This window comes from Balearica regulorum, chromosome 16 (assembly GCF_011004875.1).
Source record: "Balearica regulorum gibbericeps isolate bBalReg1 chromosome 16, bBalReg1.pri, whole genome shotgun sequence".
Classification (NCBI taxonomy): domain Eukaryota; kingdom Metazoa; phylum Chordata; class Aves; order Gruiformes; family Gruidae; genus Balearica; species Balearica regulorum.
The window spans coordinates 69,703-95,111 of NC_046199.1; the positions used below are offsets into that span (position 1 = coordinate 69,703).

Genomic DNA, 25,409 nt, shown 5'->3' on the forward strand with positions numbered 1-25,409 from the left:
TTAGTACTTGCTACTCTGCAGCCCTTGAGAGGTACCTGCAGCTGGTGGATACACACACGCAAGCTCAGATTCACACCAACACATGTGTGCGAAAGCCACAGGTGGGTCTGCAGGGACAGGGGGAACCTCACTGGGAGGTTGTAGGGGAATTTGTGCACTGATGGCCAGGGTAGATATCAATATTTGGTGCACAATACCCTAATTTTTTCCACACATAGTGAATGCCACCAGACTCCTCCAGATTCAACCAGGTGCCTGCAAGCAGGCAGAGGTCCAAGCTAAGGGGCACGACTAACTTGACGTGGTGTGAGGCATCAGCCTCAGGAGGGAGCAGGATCTGGCACCCAGGAGATGCAGGCAGATCTGCCCTTCCAACATGTATCCCTGCTGGAGGGCAAGACGTGAGCCAGGGATGAGACCTCCACAGCAGGTACCTGCCCTGTCTCCAGCCACCCACTTACCAGCCCCACCTCGGTGCAGACCTTTCAGCCCCCACTTACCCCTTTGAGCTCTTTCATGTCACCCTTTATTAATGACTCCAGGGAAAAGTTAATGTTGTGGTACAAACTCTGCCACTGGAAAGGAAAGAGAGAGAGCACACCACTAGCACTGCACCCCTGCACCGCTCCTTGTGCAGAGAAAGCAGAGCTGTTTGTGCACCTGCGGAGGAACCGCTTTGGGTAACAGTCAGCTGAAAGCCTCCATCCTTGGAAATTACCAAGCTGGAAAAAGCCACAGCCAGCCTGATCCAGTGTTGGTGAGAGCTTCAAGTGGGATGGTGGACAAGAGACCTCCAGTGGCCTCTTCTGAGCAGCCTCAGAGATCTGCACAGATGGCCTCAGCTGTGCCACTGGCTCTGCAATCACATGCCATGGTCTCCTGCCTCTGTCTGGGGAAGGGGACGAGCTTGGACCTCCAGGCTGTGACCCAGAGCCTGCTGCTCTCCCTGAGGACCCCTACCAGCATCCCCTCGCAAGCCAGGGTCCCCACTCTGATGTACATGCCGGCGACAGAGCTGCCTACCAGGCTCCTGACAGCGGTCAGCAGCTCCCGGGAGAAGGCAGCAAAGGTGCTAAAGGCACTGGCCAGCTGCTCCTCGCCCTCCAGCTGGTAGTTGGCTGAGAACTTCTCCTGAGCAGCAATGTGGGCTTCGAGGTGGCTGATGAGGTCTAGGGGAACATGGATGGTCTCTGGTAAGTGCAGAGGGAAGGTCAGGATGAACACCCAACCTCTGCCTCCCTCCTGGGAGTCACCATGCCCAGTTCTGTTCATGCACCCAAACCAGTTCCTGTGGCTTCCTGCTGCCACCACCACTACTACCCAACTATACAGACCCCTGAGACCCACATTCCCTGCTCCAGTCAACCTGATCCACAGCGAGGACTCCCCTCATCCATCCATCCATCCATCCATCGCTGTCTCCCCCCTCTTGAGGCTCCATTCTGCCCTGACCTTGTCCACAGCTGTGCTCTGCCTTGGCTGCTTTCCTCATCTTCTGCAGCACAGCTCGGTCAGCATCCAAGGCCTAGAAAGGCAGAGGAGATGGTCACTGACTACATCCATATATGCACTTCTGTAACCCACAGGGCTTAGCACAAGCCTCAGCATCCCCAAGCTGGACTGTCCTGCCAGCAGGTAGGTGATGATCTAGCGGCAGTAGTCCGTGCATATCTTAAGTATCTGCAAGCCTTCCTGATGTTCTTCTGAAAGAAGCATTAAGAGAGAAGTGGAAAATATATTAGAAAAAGGAACATACAGCACTGACAGAAAATGTGGATTTCAGTGGCAAGAGACTGTTAGTTACAAATTGTATTTCCATCACTGTCGGTGTCATTCCTGGGCTGAGAGGAGGAGGCTTAGGTGGCTAAGGCATGTTTGGAGGCATCTAAACTCTTTGCCTATGAGAGACTGGATTACAGATGTTATTTCACATAAGCACTGCTTGGAAGGGTTCTCATGCAATCTCTTGTTAGGAGCAGGATTATTGTCAATACCAGATCAGATTGGCTATGCTTTGCTTAGTTGGGCTTTGAAACCTTCCAAGGATGGAGGTCACCTCTCTAGTGACCTCTTGCAGGGCTGCACCACCCTCTGCAGAAGAAACTTTTTTCAACATCCATCCTGAACTTCCTGAGCCACAAAGTGGCTATTGCTGTATGTTACATCACCTGGTGCTGCCCAAAAGATCTTGACACCATTGTCTATAACTGCCTTAGATGAGCTGTGGGCTGCTGTCAGACACCCCTTCTTCACCCAGCTAAATCAGCCCAGCTCTACTTCTCTATTACTATCCACTGACCCTCTCTAGTGTCTCCACATCACTCCTGACTGGGGACAGTGTTTCAGGTGTGACCCATCACTGGACTGTGAGCCCTGACAGCTCCCACACTGGGCTGGCCCTGTAGGGAGTGAAAGGGTTTTGCTCCAAGTGTTGTCTTGACAGTGCCAGAGCTCAAAGACAGGGTACAGGCTTTTCAGATCCATAAACACTGATTTGTGGGAGAAAACAGCTCTACAGCAATTTGGAAATGCAAAGAACAGCTCAGGGTGGACTTGCACACTACAGCTAAGGCTATTTAACAGCTGAGTGGTCGGGTGGGTACCCAGGGGAGTAGTACCACCACTGGCTTCTTCCTCCGTTGTGCACCACATCAGACAAGCCACAAGGCTGAACCCGCGTAGTAGGGGAGAATGTGAGTCAGGCTCTGTGTGGGTCAACACAAGCAAGACTGTGGCATGCAGGGACATCACCATAAATGTTTAGATACCCAAGGAACAATAGTGCTAGAAACTTATCTGCCTGCACGTTTCCAGATTTCAGTGCAGCAGGGACGTTGCGAACTTGAATTATGGACCCCAAAACAGGAGGTGCCAGACTCTGCTCCCCAGAGAAGAGCTGCCACCCACAACTCTTAGCACCTGCACAGAATCACAGAATCCCAGACTAGTCAGGGTTGGAATGGACCTCTGGAGATCATCTAGTCCAACACCCCTGCCAGAGCAGGATCACCCAGAGCAGGTTGCACAGGATGGTGTCCAGGCGGGTTTGGAATCTCTCCAGAGAAGGAGACTCCACAACCTCTCTGGGCAGCCTGTCCCAGGGCTCGGTCACCCTCAGAGGGAAGAAGTTTTTCCTCGTGTTCAGATGGAACTTCCCATGTTCCATTTTGTGCCTGTTGCCCCTTGTCCTGTCACTGGGCACCACTGAGAAGAGTCTGGCCCCTTCCTCTAGACATCCACCCTTTAGATATTGATAAGCGTTGATCAGATCCCCTCCCAGGCTTCTCTTCTCCAGACTAACCAGCCCCAGCTCTCTCAGCCTTTCCTCATACCAGAGATGCTCCAGGCCCCTCACCATCCTCGCAGCCCTCCGATGGACTCTCCCCAGTAGTTCCCTGTCTGTCTTGAACTGGGGAGCCCAGAACTGGACACAGAACTCCAGATGTGGCCTCACCAGGGCAGAGCAGAGGGGGAGGAGAACCTCCCTCGACCTGCTGGCCACACTCTTCTCAATGCACCCCAGGACACCATTGGCCTCCTTGGCCATGAGGGCACACTGCTGATTCATGGTCATGCACCTTCTTGTCCAGCCCAGTTTGGGACTGAGGTTTTCCAGCCAAGCCCTCAAATAGAGATTCCTGGGGCAATTAACATAGGAGCAGTAGGACTATGCTCACACCAGGCATTGCAAATCCAGGGAATTCAGTATTACGGTTCAAAGAGATCCCCATGAGCCAAGGTCAGAAAGGCAGTGGTGGGATAGGGCACCTGAAGCATCTGACCATTGTCCTTTGGCAAAGCTGTTGGAGACACTCATACCCTCATGTTCAGAAGATGACTTTAGGTTAATCCAGGACTTCAAGGACTAACACATCCCCCTCACAACCATATGGTTACTGTGAGTGCTGCCATGAGGCAGGCACAGTGCCCTCCTGGGCCACAGCTCCCTGCAGCTGTCTGAGCCATTGCCATGTGGGCTTCATCTTGCTAACTTTAGGCATCCCTTCACCCTTCTTCAGGTGAAGCCCTTTAGGCTTAGGTGAAGCCCATGTCCCTTGCAGAGGCTCCACCAGGACAGCTTTCCCAGTTCCAGATGTGTCTCATCTGTTCAACCCTACAGCAGATTTTAGCCACACAGGTGGACACAACCTCTTCCCTTACCTATCGACCCTTGTACATGGCACATGGAAGGAGCAATGTGGAGCCTGCTGCTGCTGAGACCCTGGTCTCCAACCTCCTAGTGGCCTCCAGAGACTCTCCCCCTCAATCTCCTCTGCTGCTGGGACCCACCCAGACCAGGACAGCTGTCTCCTTCCCAAAATGTCCCTGGAGCCTGCCCAGGTCCCTTGTGATGCCAGTTGTGTTTATACTTCATCTTTTACCAGAAATTCAGCTCTCCACACACAGATGCTCAAACCTCCCACATCTGTGGCCTTCCTCTTTCTTTCTCCTAACAATCCCCTCCCTGAAGGTGTTGCCTTGGTCCACAAGCAACCCATCCCCACCTTTGGGACCATTCCCTGCCTGCTGGGCAAATGCTCTCAGGCCAAGAGGCTTCCCTGCTTCGGAGGAGCAGCACCAGGGTAGGACTGCTCCATGTCATCCCAGAAGCCATCATCACCAACAGGCACCCCCACCTCCCCGGGCCCCCCACATCCAGTGAGCGCAGCTGCAAGAGGCAGCACTCCCTCCAAGGATCATGAAGTGTGTACAAGTACAGTTGCTGGCCACAAGGCAGGAAATTACATATCTGGCACTTGGCACAGGAAACCCCAAGCTCCCTTCCCTGCCCGCACTTCTACCTGCATCCGTTTGCCTTGCAGGCACGGATCTGGTTCTGCACTCAGCCGAAATGTGCAACTATCCCTTTGGGGACCTGCCTCCAGTGGTGGAAAACCAGCTGACGTCCTCTGTCCTCCCCCTGCAGCTCAGCACTCCTTCCCTCTGCTGCCCACGCCGCTGCCGGGCTCGGCGCACACTGCGCCAGGGCTCTCCTTGCTCAGGGACCGGCTCTTGCTTTGTTTACTGCTTTACCCCACACTGGTGCTGCTCTTTGTTACAAGCAGGCACCTGCTGACTGCTGTTTGCACACACGAAGACTCTTTGCTGTACAAAGTTTTCCACACCATCAATAAAAGCTGATGGTTGAACCACTGCAGAAGTCACTGTCACTGGTATTTCTGCCTTTCAGAGGTGAGACCGAGGAACGGAAGCACCCTGTGACTCCAGCTTTTCCAGATGTGTTTTCATCCCTATCTGTGATTTCCATGGTGCTGGAGTCACAGCACACTTCTTTCTCAATAGTTTTCAAGAGTGCAGAAAAACTCAGACTGAGAGCGACCGTCAGTTCACATCATCTGATCATCTGAGCAGACATGGCATTAATTCTCACATGACAACATTAGAGGAGCCTATACCCTGTGTGGGACTGGGTGGTTTCCAGAAAGATGCCCAACCTCTGTTTAGAGAGTGTGGAGACCAAGCATTCTCTACAACTTTTGGCCACATACACCAGTAGTTCATTAAGTCACAGCTAAAATACTGCAACTAATTTCTTTTTTCATTTCAGTTTCAGCTTTTGCTCCCAGCTGCAGGCTCTTGCTTGCCCTTCTCTAGCACCGGAGTCTTCCTCCCAGTGAAAGCACATAGACTACTGCACAGGTCAGAAGGAATTAAGTCCCAGGCAGGAACCCGGTCAGCATCACCTGGCTGCATGGTGAGAGTGTGTCAGGCTCAGGGAGGAAGCAAGACACAGGCAGCACTGATGCAGGCAGAGAAGGACCTTCCTCTAGAACAGGCAGCTCCTGCTGACACCAACACCCAAGCAAGTGCAACTGGAGATATCCCCACGATGTTGGAATTTGTCCTTGCTATCTGCTGAGCCCAGCTCTGATCTGCACCCAAAGATGAAATCATCTCCCTGTGTCTCCTGGCTTACACAAGTGCTGCTACGTGGCTCACACCACTGCTCCCTGCTTTTGCTGCAGCAAATCCCCCGCAGACTGTACTGGGTGTTGCTGCCGCGCAGCACCAGGATCGTGTCCTGAGTTTTACGTCCACACTGACATGCAAGTCCCAAGCCAGGAGCGCTGCAGACATGAAAAGGTTCAGCAGTGTTTCTCTCTAACCACAGCTTCCTGATGTAGCAGCTCTGTTTTAAAGGGCTGAAGTTTTAGCTTTGCTTGGGGTGTGAACGATAGAGTAACAGTTGAAAATTAAGCAACACAAGGAAATTGCCCCATGCCCAGAGGGTCCTGAGCAAGCCCCAGCCTCTGCAGGACTGAGAAGAACAAAACCCCAGTCACCACCACTGACAAAATGATCTACAGGAGCACAGCTCCCCATCTGCTCCGGCACTGGGGCAACTCAGGGCAGTGCGGCAGTCACAGCCCACAGACATGCCCAGATAAGAGTCCTGGGCACCATCCCCTCATCTGCTGGGACTACAAAATAATGAGACAGGTGACATGGTTGTGGTGCAGTTTGGCTGCTCCCAGCACACTTACCAGACCTACCAGGAGGAGGCACCAAGAGGCCTGGAGCCCTCTGGACCACCATACAGAGAGTCCCACCGCAGTGGCAACATCTCATGGATATTTTCCACGGGGGATCAGGATTTGTCCAGGAATAGGCCCGCGTGATGGTTACACTATAGTGGCTGTAGTTTTCAGCTACGTCCCAAGGCGAGTATAGGTGGGTGGTGGGATGCTCTCAGTAGGAAGCCTGGACCCTCCACTGAGCTGATCTTATCCTCACGCACAGTCTTCCTGGGACATTAAGCTCTGATGCTTGCTCCCTCACATGCCAGCAGCATGCAGCAACCCCTTCCCCTCCTGCACCGCACCTGATGATGCCTATTGGGGTGTTTTGGCTTTTGCCATTGGTCAGAAAACAAAGGCATTTGGCCCAAATACGCTTTGCATTGGACACTGTGCTCAGCAGCGAGATCTCACCCAAGCTCTATGAATTTTTGGATCCATTCATGCATTTGGGCTCCAAACATCCCACATCGGCATATCCCACAGCTTAACTCTGGACAAGTGAGGAAACCTGCTGCCCCCAAGAACTTCCTTTCATTTTTTTATTTTGCTTTTAGTTTGATACTAGTCTGGTCAAAGGGTTCTGTCCTCTCTTTACCATTTGGTGTGAGCCACAAAGCCTCTCCCCCTTTGCTCTTGTCCCCACCGATGCCTGTCACCTGGCCACCAGGACCCGTCACAAGCCTTCGCCAAACGCTGAGTGTTTTGCAAACACCCAAACATGCTTGCACCACTCTCCATTCACAGTGACAGACAATATGGTGATGCCTGAACTGGGGTTCAGATCCTGCAGGACCTCGATGGGGACAGCCCCCCCAGGCCCTCGGGGTGCGCCCCCGCAGCCCCCGCCCCTGCTCACCTCCTCCAGGCTGTTGGCAGTGGCCTTGCAGCGGCCCATGTGGCTCGCGAAGGCAGAGGTGGTGGGTGAGCTGAGGTCCTCCTGCGCCTGCTGCACAAAGTCGCACACCGAGATGAGGGCCGCCATGGCGCCGTGGTGAGGTGGCGCCAGGAAGGGGAACTGCCGGCCGTCACCGCAGTCACACCAGGGCTGGGCAGGGGGCTGGGGTCACGCTGCAGCCAGCAGTGAGGGCAGGATGGAGCCCCTCGCCTTGCACACCCACACCCTGAACAAACACACACACACCCCAGTGTGCACACGCTGACACACACCCGCACACCAGGCACACAGCAGCACAGCTACAAATCCTGCAATTATAAACTGAAATATTTTGAGGAAGTCTGAAGCAGACACGCTTTGAGTCACAGGGAGCCCCAGCCTGGTGGTGTGGTGGAAAATGTAGCTGAGCATGGCTGCAAGAGCCAAGGAGCTGCCTGGTGACGTGCACCGGGCGAGCTGGGGTGCACTGGACACTATGGGGGTGCACTGGACACCATTTGGGAAGGCAATGTCTCACGCGACAGGCTCTGCAGGAAGCCGGGGGTGACGCAGCACTGTGGCAGCCCAGGGCTCCGCTCTACCCCCCATGCGGGTGCTGCATGACCTGAGCCCCTTGCAGCCTGTTTCGCTCCCCCTGCACCCAAGCATGCCCCAGGGACAGAGGGCTCCCCCTTTGCCATTCTGGGGCTCCTGCCCAGCAGCTGACCTCTGGCCCCCCGAGGGGAGCACCGCATCTCCCCCACGCTCACTCCTGGCTTCAGGTCCAGCCAGAGTCCTCACCTGCTCCTCACCTGCCTGCCTGGCTCCACCCAGCCAGTTTTCTTCCCAAAACTTACTCTATTCCTGCCCCATTCAAAAGACAATCAGGCCGCTGCTTTCACTGTAAAACCCTGTTGTCAGTTAATTTCTTTGGAAACACAATGGTCCCTCTGAACATCATCTCCTGCACCAGGATGAGACCCCTCAGAAGGAATCTGTCCTGTCAAAACTCAGGGTGAAGCAAATCCACTTGAGATCAGATCACATCAGGGCTTGTCTGTGCAGAAGACAGGAACCCTGGGGCACCAGAGACCATGCTGAGAACAAGTCTCATTTAATTTACATCAGCCCAACACCACAATACAGTCATGCTGAAGACCCCGTGGGGATGTCGCAGTGCTGTGCTATCCGGGAGGAAGGGCAAAGGGGCATCAGCGAGGACTGCCTGCAGCAGAAAGCAGCTGCAAAACACAGGCAGCATCAGAGAGAGCAGCCAAGGAGTTTTTACTCCTGTGGAAATGAAGAGCCAAAATGAAGTTTGAAGCCTGAATCCAACCCAGCACATGCAGGAAAAGCTAGCAGCTTGTAAGGAGTGATAACCAGAAACTCCGTGTCCTGGAGAGCGCTACCACGTCCAGGGCTGACTCCACCACCAAGAGCTGTTCCTGTGCTCTTGGCATGGCAGGAAGCTCATGGCTACCTTGGCTCTGTCATCCTTCTCCCTGGGGAGCCCCATTCAAAGGTCTTCCAGGTCCTACCTCCACCAGGACCCTCCACCAGACCTGCCTTCCCCCTGCACACAATGTGTTTTGAACTCTTCAGGCAAAGACCTGGGAAGTGGCAAGTGTTGTCAATCTGCGGCATGGATGGCTCTGTATGTCCACATGTCTGCCAGAATTGCTCTCAATGGCAAGAGCTGGTTTCAGCTGCCATGTCTGTGGGGACAGCACCAGCAGAACCCATTTTCCCACCCTCCCACCCCGGTCCCAAAAAGAGCATTTTTTTCCCCAAAGCTGTAACTGTCCTTCAAGGAGTTTGCCTTATTTAGTAGGTTGGTTACTTGATTTCTTAGCACCTCATGGGTATTTAGCATGAAACGTGACTCCCCAAAGAGAGGCCACTTCTGCAGGTCTTTCACTGTGAAGGTTGCTTCTGCACCTGCAGGACTTCCTTAAACTTTCTGGTCCAGTCTTGATTCCTGCAATAATCACCCCATCTTTGAGTCGTCCTGTGCTGGAGAGCATTTATCCATTGATGATCTTCTCGCTGATGTATCCAGGCATGGTGTAGATCAAAAGAACCAGGAAGATGGTCAGAACAGCAACAATGAACAGCAAAATTATGTATTTCTTATACCGCTTCCAGATAAAGAACACAAAGGTCTTCATGGGATTCACAAACCAGTTGAAAGAAGTTTTTGGCCGGCTGGAACAAGAAGGGAAGAATAGATAAGCACAGGCTCAATCCACAGAGCAGCACGTTGGTGCCCTGCCACCCTCATGGGCTGCCAGCTCTTCCTGCTGCTTCCAGACAGGATCACCCTAGGGGCTGCAATAACTACCATGCCCGTGAAAGCACTGGAGACAACAGGATCTGAGCCACAGGACAGTCCTCACAGAGCTGTTCTGCACCCATGTGGCTAACAGGTCCGTTCACACGGTTAAACCAGAGCTGCCCTTTTTGTACAAGCAATGTTACGGCGTAGCTGCCTTGAGTACCTCACTGAGATCAGCCCTGGCCCAGACGCTGCAGCCACAAGTCCTGCCAGACCCACTGAAGCTCTGGGAAGCCCTGGCAGCCCCAGTCCTGCAGACCCCACGGCTCAGGGCCTCACGGATTACTCTCAGCTCCTGACAAGCAGATGCTCCCTGTCACCACACAAACAGCTGCTGAAAACAAGGCACTGTCCATCCACGTGAAAGGTGATAACACAGATACTCACCTGGGCTTTTCCAGGGGTTCAGGCTCTTTTCGGCCCAAACCAACAGGACTTTTCTCAGCCTCCTCCACAGTCAGCAGCTGGAACTCTGCTTCCACCTTACCCTGGAGGGGGAACACATCTGAGCCACAACCACACGTGTTGCTTTGCAGACCAGCCTGCTGACCACGTGCCCGGAGAGGACTGCGTATTTTTCTTCCAGTAGCACTTACAGATGGTCAGAGCAATTAACTTTTCTCTCCAGGCATTAGCTACAGAGTTTCTCACTTTGCTGCCAGCGGAAACTGTGGCCTGGCCAGACACAAGCTGTTTTGCAGACGAGGCACTGAACTGCAATGCACTCCCCAGCTATCTGGATTTGTCTGCTACCTCCCACACCGGCACTGAGCAAAACTCACCCTTGGGGACAAACAGTGGTCCACTAGCAGGGCCACCAGCAGCACGTCTGCCCTGGGACAGTTGGCACCTGCCTGTCTGGGGTATGCAGAGACCCCAGGACAAGCTTTTGCTGCTGTCCTGTCTGGTTGATGGGGAGCCACGTGCCTCTTGCTTTGCTCCCCGCACTGAGCACTGCTCTACGGGAAGCCCAGAGGAAGACGTGAAGTTGGATACCCGCTGCATGCTGCCACTGGCACTTCTGAGTGGATGAAGTATTGGATTTGCAGCAGATGGGACAAGTCTCCAGGACCCTGCACAGAGTCCTGGGCAGCTGGGTCATTGCTGCCTCTGTAGGTTAGGTGCATGCAGGACAGGTTGCCATGTCAAGGCAGAGGCAAAACACTCTGCTCACCTGTGCCAGCAGCCTGCCTTACCGTCAGGAGGTACTTGTTCCCACTGGGGTCTGTGAACTCCACATCCTCTGGTCTGACTGAGCTGCTCCACTTCTTCTTCTTCTTCTGCTTGTCCTCCCTCTCCTCTCTCTCCTTGTCTTCTTGATCTTTGAGTTTGATGAAGGGCCACCAGCCCCTCATGCGCTTGTTTCGGAAGATAGAGAAGCGAGGTGTTGCATTCTCCTTGGCCATCTTGATGGTGCAATGCTCTGAGCTCTTGGCTGCCCGTACCATGTCATGTAGCTTCAGCTCGATGGAGCCTGCAGGCACAGTGAAGAGGAGAGCTCATGGTGAAATCCTGAGGTCAGCCCCACACACCATTTGGCTCTCTGTCTCAGCCACACTCCCACCACCACAAGTAGGTACCAGACACTGCAATAATCTAGCAGAGTCCTGCACATTTACAGGTGGAGAACCTTGAAGCTCAGCATAAGAAAGGACCAGCCCCAGAGTTAGAGACTGAGAAGCAGAAGCCACAGGTCTTGTCTCATCTCTGATGGGGCCAGTCTGGTTTGTGTGTGGTACAGTGAGTTCTCTTCACTCCTTTGCCATGTCCTACTCTGCTCTATTCACATGTCCAAGCTCCTCTTTCCCTCTCATTCTTGCAAAAGTCAATAAAAATTTGTAAAATCTGGGAAACTCTTTAAAGGTTTCACGTCTGTCTGACATCTGAAACAGCCTCAGTTCATTTCACTGCTTGGCCTTGCGCCCCTGTTCTCCTTGGAAGGTGGTCCAGTCCACTTTGGCACTGAGCCCCTGCAACAAATCAGTCTTACCACGTACTGGTCTGTATTGTCAAAAGCATAGCCAGCAACCAAGGGATGAGGGTGTTCTCCTCTGTTCAGCTTTGGTGAGACTGCATCTGGATACAGTGTCCAGTTTTGGGGTCCCAACACAAGAAAGATGTCAACTAACTAGAGAGAGTCCAGTGGCTGAGATGGTCAAGGCTACAGTATGTGCCATAGCAGGATGGGTTGAGAGCCCCATGCATGTTCAGCCCAGAGAAGAGAGGTGAAGGGAGAGATCTTACTGCATCTCTCAGCCTAGAGGAAGCAATAGAGCAGATGGAGCTAGACTCTTCTCAGAAGTAGAGGATGAAGGCATGTAAGGCTGCTGCAAGTAAAAAAAAATTGAGAATTATGAGAACGGTCTAGCCAGGAAAAGGGGCCCAGAAGGGTGCTGGGATCTCCATCCTTGGAGCTACTCAAAAGTCACCCAGACAAGGCCCAGAGCAACCCGACCTACATTGCAACTAGCCCTGCTTGAAGCAGGAGATTGCAATAAAGACTGCAGAAGCCCTTTCCTGCCTAGAAGTGTCTGGGGTTGTACCTGCCAGGAATGGTTCAGATTGCTGTCTAACACTTTTTTCAGTGCCTGAGTAGCATGGCTGAACCAGTCACCATTGGAAGTGCCTCATGGAGATAAAGCCCTTTAAATACACCATGGAAGGTTGACGAATAGAGTTTTATCCTTCCCAAGAAACAGCAGGTCAAAGGGGCTGCTTTTTAATGGGGAGGCCAAAGTTTGAAGAAGGGAGGGACAAAACTGAACAGAATGTTACTGTCCTGGTTTCAGCTGAGAGGATTGATTTTCTTCATAGTAGCTAGTGTGGGGATATGTTTTGGATTTGTGCTGGAGACAGCATTGATAATATAGAGATGTTTTTGTTCTATGGACTTATTGTTGAGCAGTGTTTACACGGGGCCAAGGCCTTTTCTGCTTCTTGCACTGCCCTGCCAGCAGGATGGCTGGGGGTGGACAAGAAGTTGGGAGGAGACACAGACAGGACAGGTGACCCAAACTGACCAAAGGGATATTCCATACTATATGACATCATGCTCAGTTTATAAGGAGCTTGGGGGAAGAGGGGGGGGGGGCGGCGGCGTTCAGAGCGATGGCGTTTGTCTTCCCAAGTAACCGTTACGCGTGACAGAGCCCTGCTTTCCTGGAGATGGCTGAACACCTGCCTGCCCATGGGAAGTGGTGAATGAATTCCTTGCTTTGCTTTGCTTGTGCGCGCGGCTTTTGCTTTACCTATTAAACTGTCTTTATCTCAACCCACGAGTTTTCTCACTTTAACTCTTCCAATTCTCTTCCCCATCCCGATGAGGGGGGAGTGAACGAGCAGCTGCGTGGTACTCAGCTGCCGGCTGGGGTAAAACCACGACAGTTACAAACTTGGGGATGGCAGCAGAAGCAGGAAAGAAGCAGCAGCATTTGTGCTAGTGTAGTGTAGGCAGAATCACCACCAGCCCAGCTTCATCACCAGGCCCTGCTGCATGCCCAGCTCAGCAGGGCTGGTTACTGGGAAGTACCAGAGCAGCAGGGGAGCTCCGAGCCCCCATGCAAACTCAACATGTCTATATAGGCTCTGCGTATAGCTCACATGTGAAAAACCAGCCCAGGTGACTGCTGAGCTGAAGAACTTAATCTGATGCTCCTGGCAGCCCTTCTCAGAGAGCTGGGAGCCAGGGGAAACACTGCAATACTCCAGCAAGGTGAGGGACAGGCCACCCCACTTCCAGCAGGTCACAACATACCTAGAAAGTCATTAGCTGAAATCCTGTCATAATCCCAAACCTGGAGGACCAGAACAGCCGGTTCCCGAAATTCTGATTCCTCCACAGAGAAGACAGAGTCCTTCTTCTTGTAGGTAATCTCCTTCTCGGTTGGGAGATAGTTGAAGCGGAAGATGAACCTCCAGTTGAAATTGCCCTCCCCAGTCAAGGAGTTAAAGTGAACATCTGTCTCCTGCTTGTCGTGCTCAAGACCCTTTATCCAGCTGCAGGAGAAACTCCGTTATCTCCTACCCCGTGTCAGCCAGCCCCAAAGGCAGAGCAGAAGGATGGAGGGGCTGAAACCCATGGGGTAGCAGGAAAGGAAGAGTCAAAGAGCCAAACCAGACCAACATCTGACCAACATCTTTGGGGGTACAGCAGTCCATGTAGGGGACTGGAGTGGGGTACCTCATGCTGAGGCAGGGAAGAGCAGAGGTTCAGAGGAGGCAGGGAGGGTGTGGGGCAGGGAGCAGGACAGCCAAGCTCTGGCCTCCCTCTGGCTCCCTCAGACCTTTTCACGTAGATGTCACTGGAAGGCTCTCCCGTTACTGGGTTGACATCATCAAGGATCACACTGTCCGTGTTCCAGATAGTCACACGCAGCTCGTAGCTGTGGGAAGGACACAGGGGTGAGTGAGACACACGCTCTTGCCCCCAGGGCCTGGGAGGGCAGGTCAAGCCCACACCGGCAGAGCAGCAGCACTTGAGCTCTCCTAGCATTGTGGTCCCCTGCCAGGGCTCCTCTGGCCAAGCACAGCCCAGCAGTCTCGCTGCCACACACAAAGCCCTTCCTGGGGTCTACAACCCCACAGGACAAACACCCACAGTCAAAACAGGCAGCTATTGCAAAGTAAATCCCTGGTGTGTGGGAAACCAACCCAGCAAGACCTAGCTATAGGAGCACAGAAAGGCTCAGGCAGGAGGGGACCTCTGCAGTCTCTGCTCCAACCTCTTGCTCGAACTTCATAGTAGATCAGATTGCTCAGGACCTTGTCTGCATGAGTTCTGAATATCTCCAAGGACAGATATCCCAAAACCTCTCTGGGTCACTCCATCCCTATCCCAGGGTAGCTTCACTCTCACCGGGGAAATGTTTTCCCTCTATCCAGTTGGAGTTTCCCTTGCTGCAGTTTGTGTCCATTATCTCTTGTCCTTTCATGTGCAGCTCTGAGAAGAATCTGGACCCTCCCTCTCAATAGCCCCATTAGATCACTGAAAACAGATCTCCTCCTTCAACTTCACCTCTCCAGGCACCCAGAGGACATCTGTCTACTAGCCAAAATAGACCTAGATAAGTAGGTTTCTATCACCTTCACGTCCAGCCTTAGAGAGATTACCCCTCCCTTCACAAACATTTGTGCAGCTGAAGCGCTTATGCCCTGTGCTGATACACCCAAGAAACCATCCCATGGCCAGAGCTGAAGCAGAGAGGAGGGCTGCATGCCAGGCTAGCACAGACTGTCAGCCTGTGCAGGACTCTGTGGCACATCCCGCCAGGCATGGAAAGGGAGAGTGACCCTCCATGCAGGATCACCAGCCCCAGCCCCGCTCCATGGGTGCTACCTGACAGGCAGTCGTGGCTTGATGTTGACAGGTGGTGGTGCGGGGACATCGTTTGGGAACATGTCAATCCACATGTGCAAGGAGCCCTGATGAGAGAAGACAGAAGAGAGACTTCAAAAGACAGACGACCCTCCAGCTCTTCAAGGAGCAAGGCTTGGTCCTGCAAGGAAAGCTCTCACCAGAAAGCCACTGCTTGGCTCTCTCCATCCCCAGTGCTTCAGAGTGACCTGTGATTGGATTTTAGATAGGGAAAAAATGAAAACTACCAAAAATTACTTATTTCCCTCCCCACCCTGCTCCCAAGAAAAACCATTTCAGCTGAAATGAGTGTTTCAGAGGCAAACGTTTCCCTCTGTCTTAACAAGAAGCATATGATGATGCAACACTTCAGCATAACCCAGAAAACTAAAAAGCGATGGGTCTGATCCTCCCCTCCCCACGTGCATTTCCAAAGCCAACCAAAGCCAGAATGATGGCAGAGCTCTGCTTTGTTGCAAACCTCCGGCACCCGAGGGAACAGGTGGTGTTCAGTGCAGGACATTGAAATGGTTGAGCTCAGATCACTGCACTGCATACAACTGAGGAGTGTTTCTCCTCTGGCCAGCAGGTACGTCATGCGCCCAGGGACGAGCCAAGGGGGCAGAACAGGGCTCTGGCAGGGGAGCAAAGCAGCAGCGACAGGGGACAAATCAAAGGAAGAGGCAGGGATAGGCAAGGACACTACCACCCACTGCATGGTGGCAGGGCTGAGAAGGCAGAGCAGGTCCCTTGCCACCCACACAGCATCCTCAGCAGAGCAGTGCTACATGGCCTGTTGAGACAGGAAGGACTCTGGGCCACCAGCATTGTGACCACAACATCAATGGACAGAAGTCCCTTGAGGAAAGGGTGTTCAGAAGCACCATGAGAGGTTAGAGGGTGGATCTGAGCAAAGGACACCCAAGGCCAACAGTCCTCACTTCATAGCAGGGCCAGCCATCCACAGACACAGCTCCAGTCACCCACCCAGGAAAGGGCAATGCATGGGATTCATGCCATGATGAAGAGACAACAGGGAGCTGGGAAACAGCTGCCCCAATGGTCCTTCCCCAGAGCAATGTCTAGGCTGGGCAAGGAAACACACCTCACCTGCACGAGCCCAGGGTTCTCTGGTTTGTACAGGGACCGGATCTCCACGTGCTCTGGTACCAGCTTGTACCCGTATCTTGGCATCTCTTCCCAGTGCTGCAGGACGTACAAAGCCTTATGTTCATCATCTGCTGACCAGTTCTCATCTGCCACTCCTCTCTTGTTTCTCACAGAGGTCTCTGCAGCAGGACACAGCCAGGTAGAAGATGAAGACATCTGGCTGGCAAGAGCCACATCAGGATGTCAGTCACAGGCACAAGTAAGGAAAGATGATAGACTGGACAAACAAGCACCTCCCCCAAAAAACAAAATGGGGAGAAGCAGGAGGGTGAAAATGAAGGGAATGAGTCCAATATGTTGCAGTGATAAGGAAAACTGTAGGCAGGAAGACAAACAAGCTAAGAGAAATAAGAGGAAAAGAGCAAAAAAAAATAATTTACTATGGCCCTGGGAAAAGGATCCAGGGAACACTGAGGAGGACGTGACATTCTGGGGCAGTTTAAGTCCCCATGTCTCTGTGGCAGATCCGTGGATGAGAGGTTTTGCCCTAGAAGTGCTCCAGGAAAGCACCACTTGTCACTTGACAGTGACACGCAGCTGTGCTCTCCATTAATTAATAGTCTGTGTGATCGACTTATTTGGCAGAGTGAAGCCAAATGGCAGTTCAAGACCAAATCCTACTGGTGGGGAGAAAAGCAGGAACCAACAGGTGAGGACACAGTGACCCCCCACCCTGAGTTTATGGAGAGCATCTGCCCTTTGGAGATCAGCCTGAGACTGAAACCATCCCAAGCAGTGCCTGAGCACAGCTGAGGTTCACGGGGCATCAACTGCAGCCACGTTTGAACCAGAGATGGCTCTCAGGGGATCACCAGGAGAGCACCTCCTTTCTTCCTTCCCAGCTACCCAGTGACCTGAGAAAAGGGAAAAAGGGCTTTTGGAAGCTCCTTGCCCTCTCCTGAGCATGATTTCTTTCCCCTTCACAACAAAAGCCACAGAGGCCAGCGGAAAGCTGAGGAACAGCAACACTGAAATAAGCAGAAGGTAAAGTTGGCCACACACATAGGTCCTCCATCTCTGGGCAGGTCAGACACAGGGATCATCCTTTGTACAGGCTACATAGCATTGCCTTGCAGGACCCAGCCATCCACAAGCAGGCCACACCTGCTCCATCCTTTCCTCCAGGCTGGATTTGATTGCACAGGTGTTGGCCACTGGAGGGAATGTGCACAGCAGGGACAGGACTGTGCTCAGGGAAGTTCTCCATCACTGCTGGCAGAGGGCATGAAAGGCTGCTGTGTTCTTGGACATCCATGGCCCTGGCTCAGGGTTTGTAATGCCAGTGAGGAGGAAAGAAAAACAGCAAAGAAGAAGCAGAAGCTGCCCACAAGGAGGAAATTAACAGCAGTGAGGAGCAGTGGGGAGTCACCCAAGACACCGAAAGTCACTAGAAGCAGAGAGCATCCCTGAAGGACAAAGCCAGCTAAAAACAGGAAAGGAGACTGAAAAAGCACACACCACCACCCACCACCCCCCCCCAAAAAAAAAGAAGAAAAAAAAGTATGCCAGTATCTTGCTGATGGTGGGCACAAGCAGATGGAGGTACAGCTTTGTGCCAGTGTCAGCCACCAGAATAAGCTACACTGTCTCTGGCTGCACAAGCCATCACATCCCCATGCACAACACTGCCGTGCAAGTGGATTTACTTTGCTCCACCCACTGCCTGGGAAGCCCCTTTGGGACCTAATGGCCTGGATCATGTCTTTCCCCTGTGCAACACCGTCATCTACTGAAACCAGGCCACTGAGCACAGAGGATGCTCCTCGCAGTGACCTGGAAAGCTGGGCCATGCAGGGCACAGAGTGGGGAAGTGTCCAGCCTGGACACTTCAGGGAAGAGAGACTGTTGGGTTGCAGCCATTGTTCTCCAAGCCTTCTGTACCTTCAGGAAAAGCCTCTGGAGGGACCTTGAATATTTTATTGTCCACTTTGACGTCCTCCTGTCTGTACTCTGCTGCAGGGAGTGAGTTTTTCTTGCATAAACTATCCAAGATACGTGTGGGCTTGAAAGCATCTCGCCACATGTTGTAGCCGTTTCTGCATGGAAGGGAGAACATTGAGAACATCTTCAGCTTAGACACAATAGGGGTTTTTCCTAGGCTGTGAAACACCCTGCCTTCCGTACAGCACAGGCTATGCCACCCCTGCTCAGATTGTCACTGGAAAAACCAGAGGCACAGAACAGCTTAATGAATGAAAAGCTTAAAAGCTCTCTTCCCACAGAAGAAGCCAGGCTTGCACCCCACAGAACCATTAGCTTCAGAGCAGCAACAGGAGCAATTCCACCTGCAGCTTGCAAACAGGAGAAAGATTTTAGCAGTGTTGGGGACTCAAGTCCATGCCCACAGCTAATTCTCCAATAGCTGTAGGAGTTTACAGAAAACTGGCCAAAGATGCCAGAGAATCCATACTGAATGAGGCCAAAGGAAAATAGATGTCATGAGTCTTGCTGCTCACAGATTTAGATACTGCCAGAGAAACCACCCTACTTTCTGAAAGAAGTCAAATCACATCAATGTCACATGAGCACTTTTCTCACAGAATACCAATATGAAAGCATTAAAGAATTTTTTGCTACTGTATGCAAAATATATTAGTCTGCAGTAGGAATTAGAGCTATCACAGGAAGCTGACAGGAGTCTAAAGGAGATGAAGTTATCCGTGTAACTTGTAGCGAATCTGTGGGGCACCTGCTCAAAGGATACTGTGGATGCACGCTCCGTCCTGCAAAACTAGAGGTGCTCTGTTACCCACCCAAATGGTAGGCGAGAAGATTGCGTCTCATAGCCCTAATGTGTCACACTAGGACCTACATGTCGTACTGAGAAGCCACTCCACAGTTGGCCCTATGCTTGCTGTAGAATCGATTCTCCAAGTCAATCTTGGTCTCCCCAATCAGATCATCAGATCCAACCAAATCATGATCGAATATTGCCACAGTGAGTTCCGATTCCATGGGAAAGGAGACTGTCAGCTCCACAACTCTGGACAGAAGCAGATGGGGAGAGTGCAATTAGCAAAGAGGATGGAAATAAAACACATGCTTTGCTTTGATCATCCTACACATTTAAGAACTGTATTTAACAACTCCAAGACCTCTGATAGAGTTTGGTTCTCCATAAGTTCAGTGTGTGCAGTTTTTCAGCGCATGCAGTTTTCAGCGTGCATGCTCAAACAAAGGAGTTACTTTTCTAGGAATGTATGCTTTGAATAGAGGTCCTGGAGCTACGGAAAAAGCTCTCCAATGCTCTATTGCTGCTTGGCTTGCTACTTTGTCTGTTAAATCAGGCCCTTCAGAGTGCTCCCCTCCTAACCCAAAACACTTATGGCTCCTATGTAGCCAGAGGCAAGAGACATGCCTAGGACCTTTGTGTTACAGCACAAGATTCTCCATCAGAAAGAAAGTGAAGACCACACATGCTGGGCCACAGCCTGAGCCCCAGATTTGCACTATTCCTATTAAACTTGCTAGAAGAAAACTTCCTGCGTACTCTCCAAACACAGGATTGAGCTGCTTTGGGATGTATCGCTCCTTTGTGTCCTTCTGCTCCTGCCCCACAGTCACCACCACATAGGGGTCTGCCTTGCCATTGGGGTCTGCTGGAGACAGGTTCGTAGCCTGTAACACACAAGAGGTACTGCCATACATCAGCTGCAGAGAGCACCCTCCACAGGCCTGAGACCACCCAAGCCCCCTGGCTGGGCCCCCCCAGCAGTGAAACAGGCACCTGTTCCCATGCAAATCCCCACTCAACGAGCCACCGATGTCTCCAGCTGTCAGCCCACTCACTTGCTCACTGTCTCAAGGCAGATGAGGGGAGCTAAGAAATGCCTATCTGGATTTTTAGCACCTCCTGTCGCTACAGAGCATGGAAGGCTCCCCATGGACAAGATGTAGCTGACTTCCACTGGGCTGGCAGAGCCTTCAAGCCAGCACAGAGCCCTTCACAAGTGCCACTGCTCATATTTACTGAGCAGAGAATGGCAGGAGGTCCATAGAGAGGTGACATTACTGCCACCATCACCAGAGACTTACCTTAACGATGTAAACTCTTACAAGAACTTTGATGGGTCTGTTCCTTGGAATGCCCTGGGAGACCCTGGGCTCTGTGCTGGCTTCCTCAGTGGGGTAGACGTAGAAGGAGCCCTGCAGAAAAGACATTGCAAGTAACAACTAGATACAAAAGAGAGTATCTTGGATGGGATTGGAGCCACCAAGACTAGCTTCACCTGCCAACTGGAAAATCAGAGCCACTGCCCCATGCAGACCACAGACACCCTGTGCCCATGGGCACACTCCTTTCTCCTTTCCAAAGGCACTGTCATGTCCACATGACAGGCAGTCCATGCTTGCAAGTTAGGCTGCAGGCTGTCAGACCACTGCCAATGCCAGATCTGAACATCTCCAGGCACTTTGGATTGCCAAAGGCAGGGGGCACCAAAGGTTTTCTAGGGACCTTCTTAAATCAACTTCTGCAGTTGACATTTCAGTCTTCAAGACCTCCTGGGTGGGAGGACGATGCCTCTTTTAAACAAGTTTTACTTATTTTAAAACCAGTGAAGCTCACTAATTCTTGTTTGCATACTGAACATACCCAGAGGCCCCAACTAGAATGAGTCCTTTATTCTTCACGCTTTCTCCTTGCAAGAGCTAAAAAATCTAAATCAGGTGCATTTATCAACTAACAAAGGAGCACAGTACACAATTGCTTCAACAGGCACCAACGGTACCCTGGCCACGCTGCACCATGGCCTCACATCTCCTTGCACACACATACACTCTCCAAGGCTTTGCTGGTGTTGGCATGCTCTGAAATGCAGGTTGTCCTAAGGATTTTCTTCCACGTGCAGCACAAATGTCATTGAAATGATACAGTACCTTGTACTTCCCCACAAAATGTTCATCCTCATTTCCATCTTCATCCTCATTTGCTTTGCCACGATGAAGGGGAAAAATACACAGCCAGTCTTCAAAATTATCAAACTCATTTTCCAGCTCAGAGTTGTAGATCTGAAATAAGTAGAAAGTAATTTTGGGCCTTTTTGCTGCCATCTTAAATGGGAGGAGAGTCAGAAAGACCATCCTTTCCCTGCTTCAGCCATTTCACCTGGTCCTACCTTACCCCTGTATTAGTCAGTGCAGGGTGTTATGGTTTTCCCTTATCCCCCCCAGGTCCAGCCTCAGATGTGCACACACATCCCAGCTTGGCTCCAAGGTCTCACTAGCTGTTTCAAAGCCCAGCAATGATGGGGGCCCAGCACACACTGCAGGTTCTCCTCCCAGTCTAACCTCCACTGCAGGGAGGTGAGGACAGCATGGACAAAGGGCTGGGGTTGAAAGAGGCCAGATCTGTCACCCCAATAATCACCTGAAGGGTGGCGATGAGCTTCCTCTTGGGTCGAGCAGGTTCAGCTTCAGTTACTGCCTCATCTTCAGCTTCCATGTCAATGGAGGATGCATTTAAATTCCCTCCATCTAGAAATGGCAATAGGAGATTAGGAAATGCTCTGCTCTCTCCCATCATCTCAAGTGTCTGTCCATGAAATGACCCCAGCAACAGCTTTCACTTTCACCTAGGGTTTTGACCTGTGCCCAGGTATCTGGAGCTATTGCTGTCTGTAACAGGTGTCCTTACGGCATCTCAGGTTTCCCAGCACAGCATGACTGGATGGGTGGGGAGACAAAATTTGGCACAGACTTTCCTGCCTGCATGGCTGTTGTTTAGGAAGGTAGTGGGCAGAGACCAAAAGGGGGAAGGTAGCTAGACCAGCCCACGGGTGCTGTCAGGGAAGGCACAAATGAGAGCTAATCCTCTTCTTTGGATGGATGCTTATCTGATGGACTGCTGTTTTGGGTGCATGTCTAACTGAACCATCACTACCACTTTGGGCACAGGCAGCTGTGCATGGAGAGAGCACAGCCAGACCTTTCCTGGGGCACCAGCAACCCAAGGACAGAGAGGGTGCCTCCTTGATCCATTTCTCAAAGAACCCAGATCCCTTGAGCACTAGTGGCATGCAGGTACCCTCCAGCCCCCTCCTTAAGTAGGATTTACATAATTTCTATACTTACTGTCTCACCCCCCAGGTAACTGCTAGGCGAGTCACTGCTTACACCACCTGGGCATACAGCTGTAACACTGTTCTCAGATCATCTATTATTGCTGTCTTTCTGTTACCTCGTAGTGAATCCTGTAACCCAGATGCGTATCCCACATGCACAGCGATGCCCAGCTCCTGGTCAGTTTTGCCTCTCCACCATCCTCTCGCTGCACCCCAGCTTTGCTTCCCACTCTCACCCTGACAATCCCATGATCCTTGCAGCTGATTTTTCTGCAGGTTTTTGCTCACTCAGGAAGGCTCTTGCTTCAACACAATTTTCCAAACTTTTCTGAAGCCAAGTTTGTTGTTTTCAACTTGAATTAACCTTTGTTAGTCCTTGCCAATGTTTCCACTCTCTCTGCTCCCTTTTGTGTTGTTTTTGCTGACTATTGCAAAGCTGTTGCCTGCTCAGACCCCATTCCCACAAGCCCAGCACCCTCTGAGATCGTGTAAGTCCTGGCTCTGCCCACAGAATAGCTGGGTATTGCTAAAGAACTCACCTGCATCATTCAGGTCATCATTCTCAGCATCTTCCTCACCACTGTGTGTCTGAAACACACACAAACAGTCACTCCACATCCCTGACAGCAAAGGCTTCCCCATCCAAGCACAGGACACTGTCAAAGCTTTCCTGCCAGCAGAGTCAGCAATACCTAGTCTGAGATCATTTAGCACTAACATCATTGCAGGAGGGTATCCAATGAGTGCCTTCATGACCTTTTCTTCTCCCCAGATCTTCCTGCTGGCTTTTTTGATTGGGATTTAAGGGACACAGGGCAAGGAAGGAAATTTGGGGCAGACCTGCTCCCATAGTACACCCTAGGAAGACAGCCAGGACAGAGAGTAAGCAGCATGAAAGCCCCCGCTTTGCGCCTAAAATCTGCAATGTCACATTTTCAGGAGTGCCTCAACAAAAGCCCGGTCGCATTCTCAAAACCACTTGGGCACCTAGCCTCAGGGATGCTTCAACATCCATTGCCTGCTGAAATCAGTCCACCTGCTGCATGCTTGATACCTGGCTACCTTAAGTGAACTTGACACATAAAGCCCACGTCTTCCTGCAGATCCACACCAGGAGGGCTCCTATCACACTCAGTATTGTTGAAAACATCTCCTCAAGCCAGTGCGGCCGCTTTTCCTCTCTGCTGGCAGCTGTCACAAGAGATTACCTGGTTATACAGGTCCTTCAGGGATTCGTAGTACTTGGACCACCAATCCAGTTCTTCCAGCTCTGGTTTTTCCTCTTCATATTCATCCTCCTTCTTTACAAGCTTATTGATAGGAATTTTCTTCAAAGGAGCCTTAGAAGAACAGAGAAAAGAGTTCAGAGGGAGGAAACGACCACCCAGGACACCCATGCAACCTTACTCTAGTGTCCTGGGAGCCTCTGGCAGAGGCTCAGCTTTCAGGCAGAGCACAGGAGGTACAAAGTGAATCTTGTAGCCCCAGGTTTGTGCTTTGCTGCAAAAGCAGCAGTTTTCAAGGCACAAGGCAACACGGAGCCCAGACATGCAGCAATGCTGATGAACAGGCAGGGGAGAGGAGTGTTTGGGTGCAGAGCAAAAACTGGTGGTTGAAACCTAACTCTGAACTTCTGAACTTTCTTTTTTTGATTGTAACCTTCAGTTTGGCTTTCCAAACTTCAAAATTTGCTGGGCCCAACACATCACTCACCTTCACAAGACTCAGGGGGTGAGTGCTGGGACCTGGGTCACCAGCTGCTGGGCCAATGTTAACCACAGTCTGAGAGGGAAGATGCTGGGATGAGACTTTCCGAGCTGAGAGGAAGAGAAAGAGCTTCATGTTTCCATGTATTTATTTCTGCCCACCACTTCCTACTTTTTGGCCAGTTGTTATTCCACAGGAAAACCCTCCCTGTTACCCTACTACAGGCTGATTGCTTTTAAAGCTTTTGATAGCAGACCCTGCAAAAATATTATTGAAAATCCAAGTACAGAGCTAAGACCATCATCAACATGCTTGTTGCTGACTCCCAATTCAGGAATTCAGATTTATGAGATACACCTTTCCTACTTGGAAATGACCACAGATGGATCGATCCTTTGCTTCTTCCCCTTTGTGCTGTATTTATTTATACACTTCCAGATCAGGAGCTCTGGCTGTCACTATCACAGAGCTATTTAGTGAGTCCATTACCCAATGAACAGACCTTGACCCAACAATGTGAGAGAAGCATAAACCTTTCGATCCTTTGTCCTCGTGAACCAGCTCCCTAAAGCCTGGTGGAGGTCTCACTGGGGACAGCTCTCCGGGACAGCTCTCCAGCCCAGCTATGCAGACAGTTGAAATAGGTGAATACAATAGTCCTTTCCAGGCCAAACATCTCTGATTCTAGACACAAACTTTCTGCAGGGATAAGTTACTGTCTAGTATCTAGCCCCAGCTAAATGTCCTGCTGGACTAAGATGTCTTCATGAGCCAGTGTCCCTCCTCTAGTTTCTACAAACGTAAGGCAAACCGTGCCTGTGAAAGAGACCCCAAAGAGATGCCACATCCAGATGAACAGTCCTGCTGCTGTGGTGGGGAGGCAAATGTTAACCTAACCTTGGCGAAAACAGTCTGCAAATTGCCCTTTGCCATCCCCAAAGAGGGATGCCAGCCCTTATGCAGCACTCCATTGCTTGGCTGCTGCTGCTTCCCAAACACCAGTCTGGAGCCAAGCACTACAGACCAGGAACACAACCTGCCTCCAACCCTAACCTGCACCACACTGTGCTTTTGCTCGGCATCTTAAGGGTCTTGGAAGAGGACTTTGCTGCCTGGCTAGGAGGTAGCAGAGGGGTCAGGGATCTCTGCCACTGGCAAAACCTGCCTGCTGCCTCCATGGTAACCTCGTCAAGTAGCTCACCTTTGGGCACGTCTTCTGGTTCCTCCTCCAGCTCACTGGGAGAGAATTTCATCACATCAGACACAACATGGGTACCCACCACCACAGTGCGCCCAAACGCCCGCTTTTCCACCACAAAGATGCTGAGGGGAGGGTGCAGGTAGACCTGCTCCGGAAGCTCCTGCA

The 25,409-nt window shown here is 51.7% G+C and overlaps 2 protein-coding genes across 3 annotated transcripts in view; both read right to left on the bottom strand.

The window, feature by feature from the left end:
• The window catches only part of LOC104639951 (arf-GAP with SH3 domain, ANK repeat and PH domain-containing protein 1-like), a 28,077-nt gene extending 20,371 nt beyond the window's left edge, over window positions 1-7,706 (bottom strand). Inside the window, exons 1-4 of the mRNA XM_075768795.1 lie at window positions 7,399-7,706; window positions 1,453-1,525; window positions 1,024-1,169; window positions 501-575 (exon numbers count right to left, since the gene is read on the bottom strand). Coding sequence (XP_075624910.1) covers window positions 501-575; window positions 1,024-1,169; window positions 1,453-1,525; window positions 7,399-7,524 — 420 coding nt within the window. The 5' untranslated portion in view covers window positions 7,525-7,706. The remainder of the gene's footprint in view (window positions 1-500; window positions 576-1,023; window positions 1,170-1,452; window positions 1,526-7,398) is intronic.
• Window positions 7,707-8,510: 804 nt separating this feature from the next.
• LOC104639950 (fer-1-like protein 4) overlaps window positions 8,511-25,409 on the bottom strand; it is a 47,722-nt gene continuing 30,823 nt past the window's right edge. For both annotated transcript variants that reach the window (XM_075768793.1, XM_075768792.1), the window contains 17 exons: window positions 25,245-25,404; window positions 24,050-24,153; window positions 23,545-23,676; window positions 22,876-22,924; window positions 21,643-21,749; window positions 21,153-21,284; window positions 20,310-20,420; window positions 19,765-19,892; window positions 19,087-19,257; window positions 18,156-18,310; window positions 16,215-16,393; window positions 15,087-15,172; window positions 14,035-14,133; window positions 13,506-13,747; window positions 10,948-11,225; window positions 10,139-10,239; window positions 8,511-9,621 (listed from right to left, as the gene is read on the bottom strand). In XM_075768793.1, coding sequence (XP_075624908.1) covers window positions 9,441-9,621; window positions 10,139-10,239; window positions 10,948-11,225; window positions 13,506-13,747; window positions 14,035-14,133; window positions 15,087-15,172; window positions 16,215-16,393; window positions 18,156-18,310; window positions 19,087-19,257; window positions 19,765-19,892; window positions 20,310-20,420; window positions 21,153-21,284; window positions 21,643-21,749; window positions 22,876-22,924; window positions 23,545-23,676; window positions 24,050-24,153; window positions 25,245-25,404 — 2,415 coding nt within the window. In that variant the 3' untranslated portion in view covers window positions 8,511-9,440. The remainder of the gene's footprint in view (window positions 9,622-10,138; window positions 10,240-10,947; window positions 11,226-13,505; window positions 13,748-14,034; window positions 14,134-15,086; window positions 15,173-16,214; window positions 16,394-18,155; window positions 18,311-19,086; window positions 19,258-19,764; window positions 19,893-20,309; window positions 20,421-21,152; window positions 21,285-21,642; window positions 21,750-22,875; window positions 22,925-23,544; window positions 23,677-24,049; window positions 24,154-25,244; window positions 25,405-25,409) is intronic.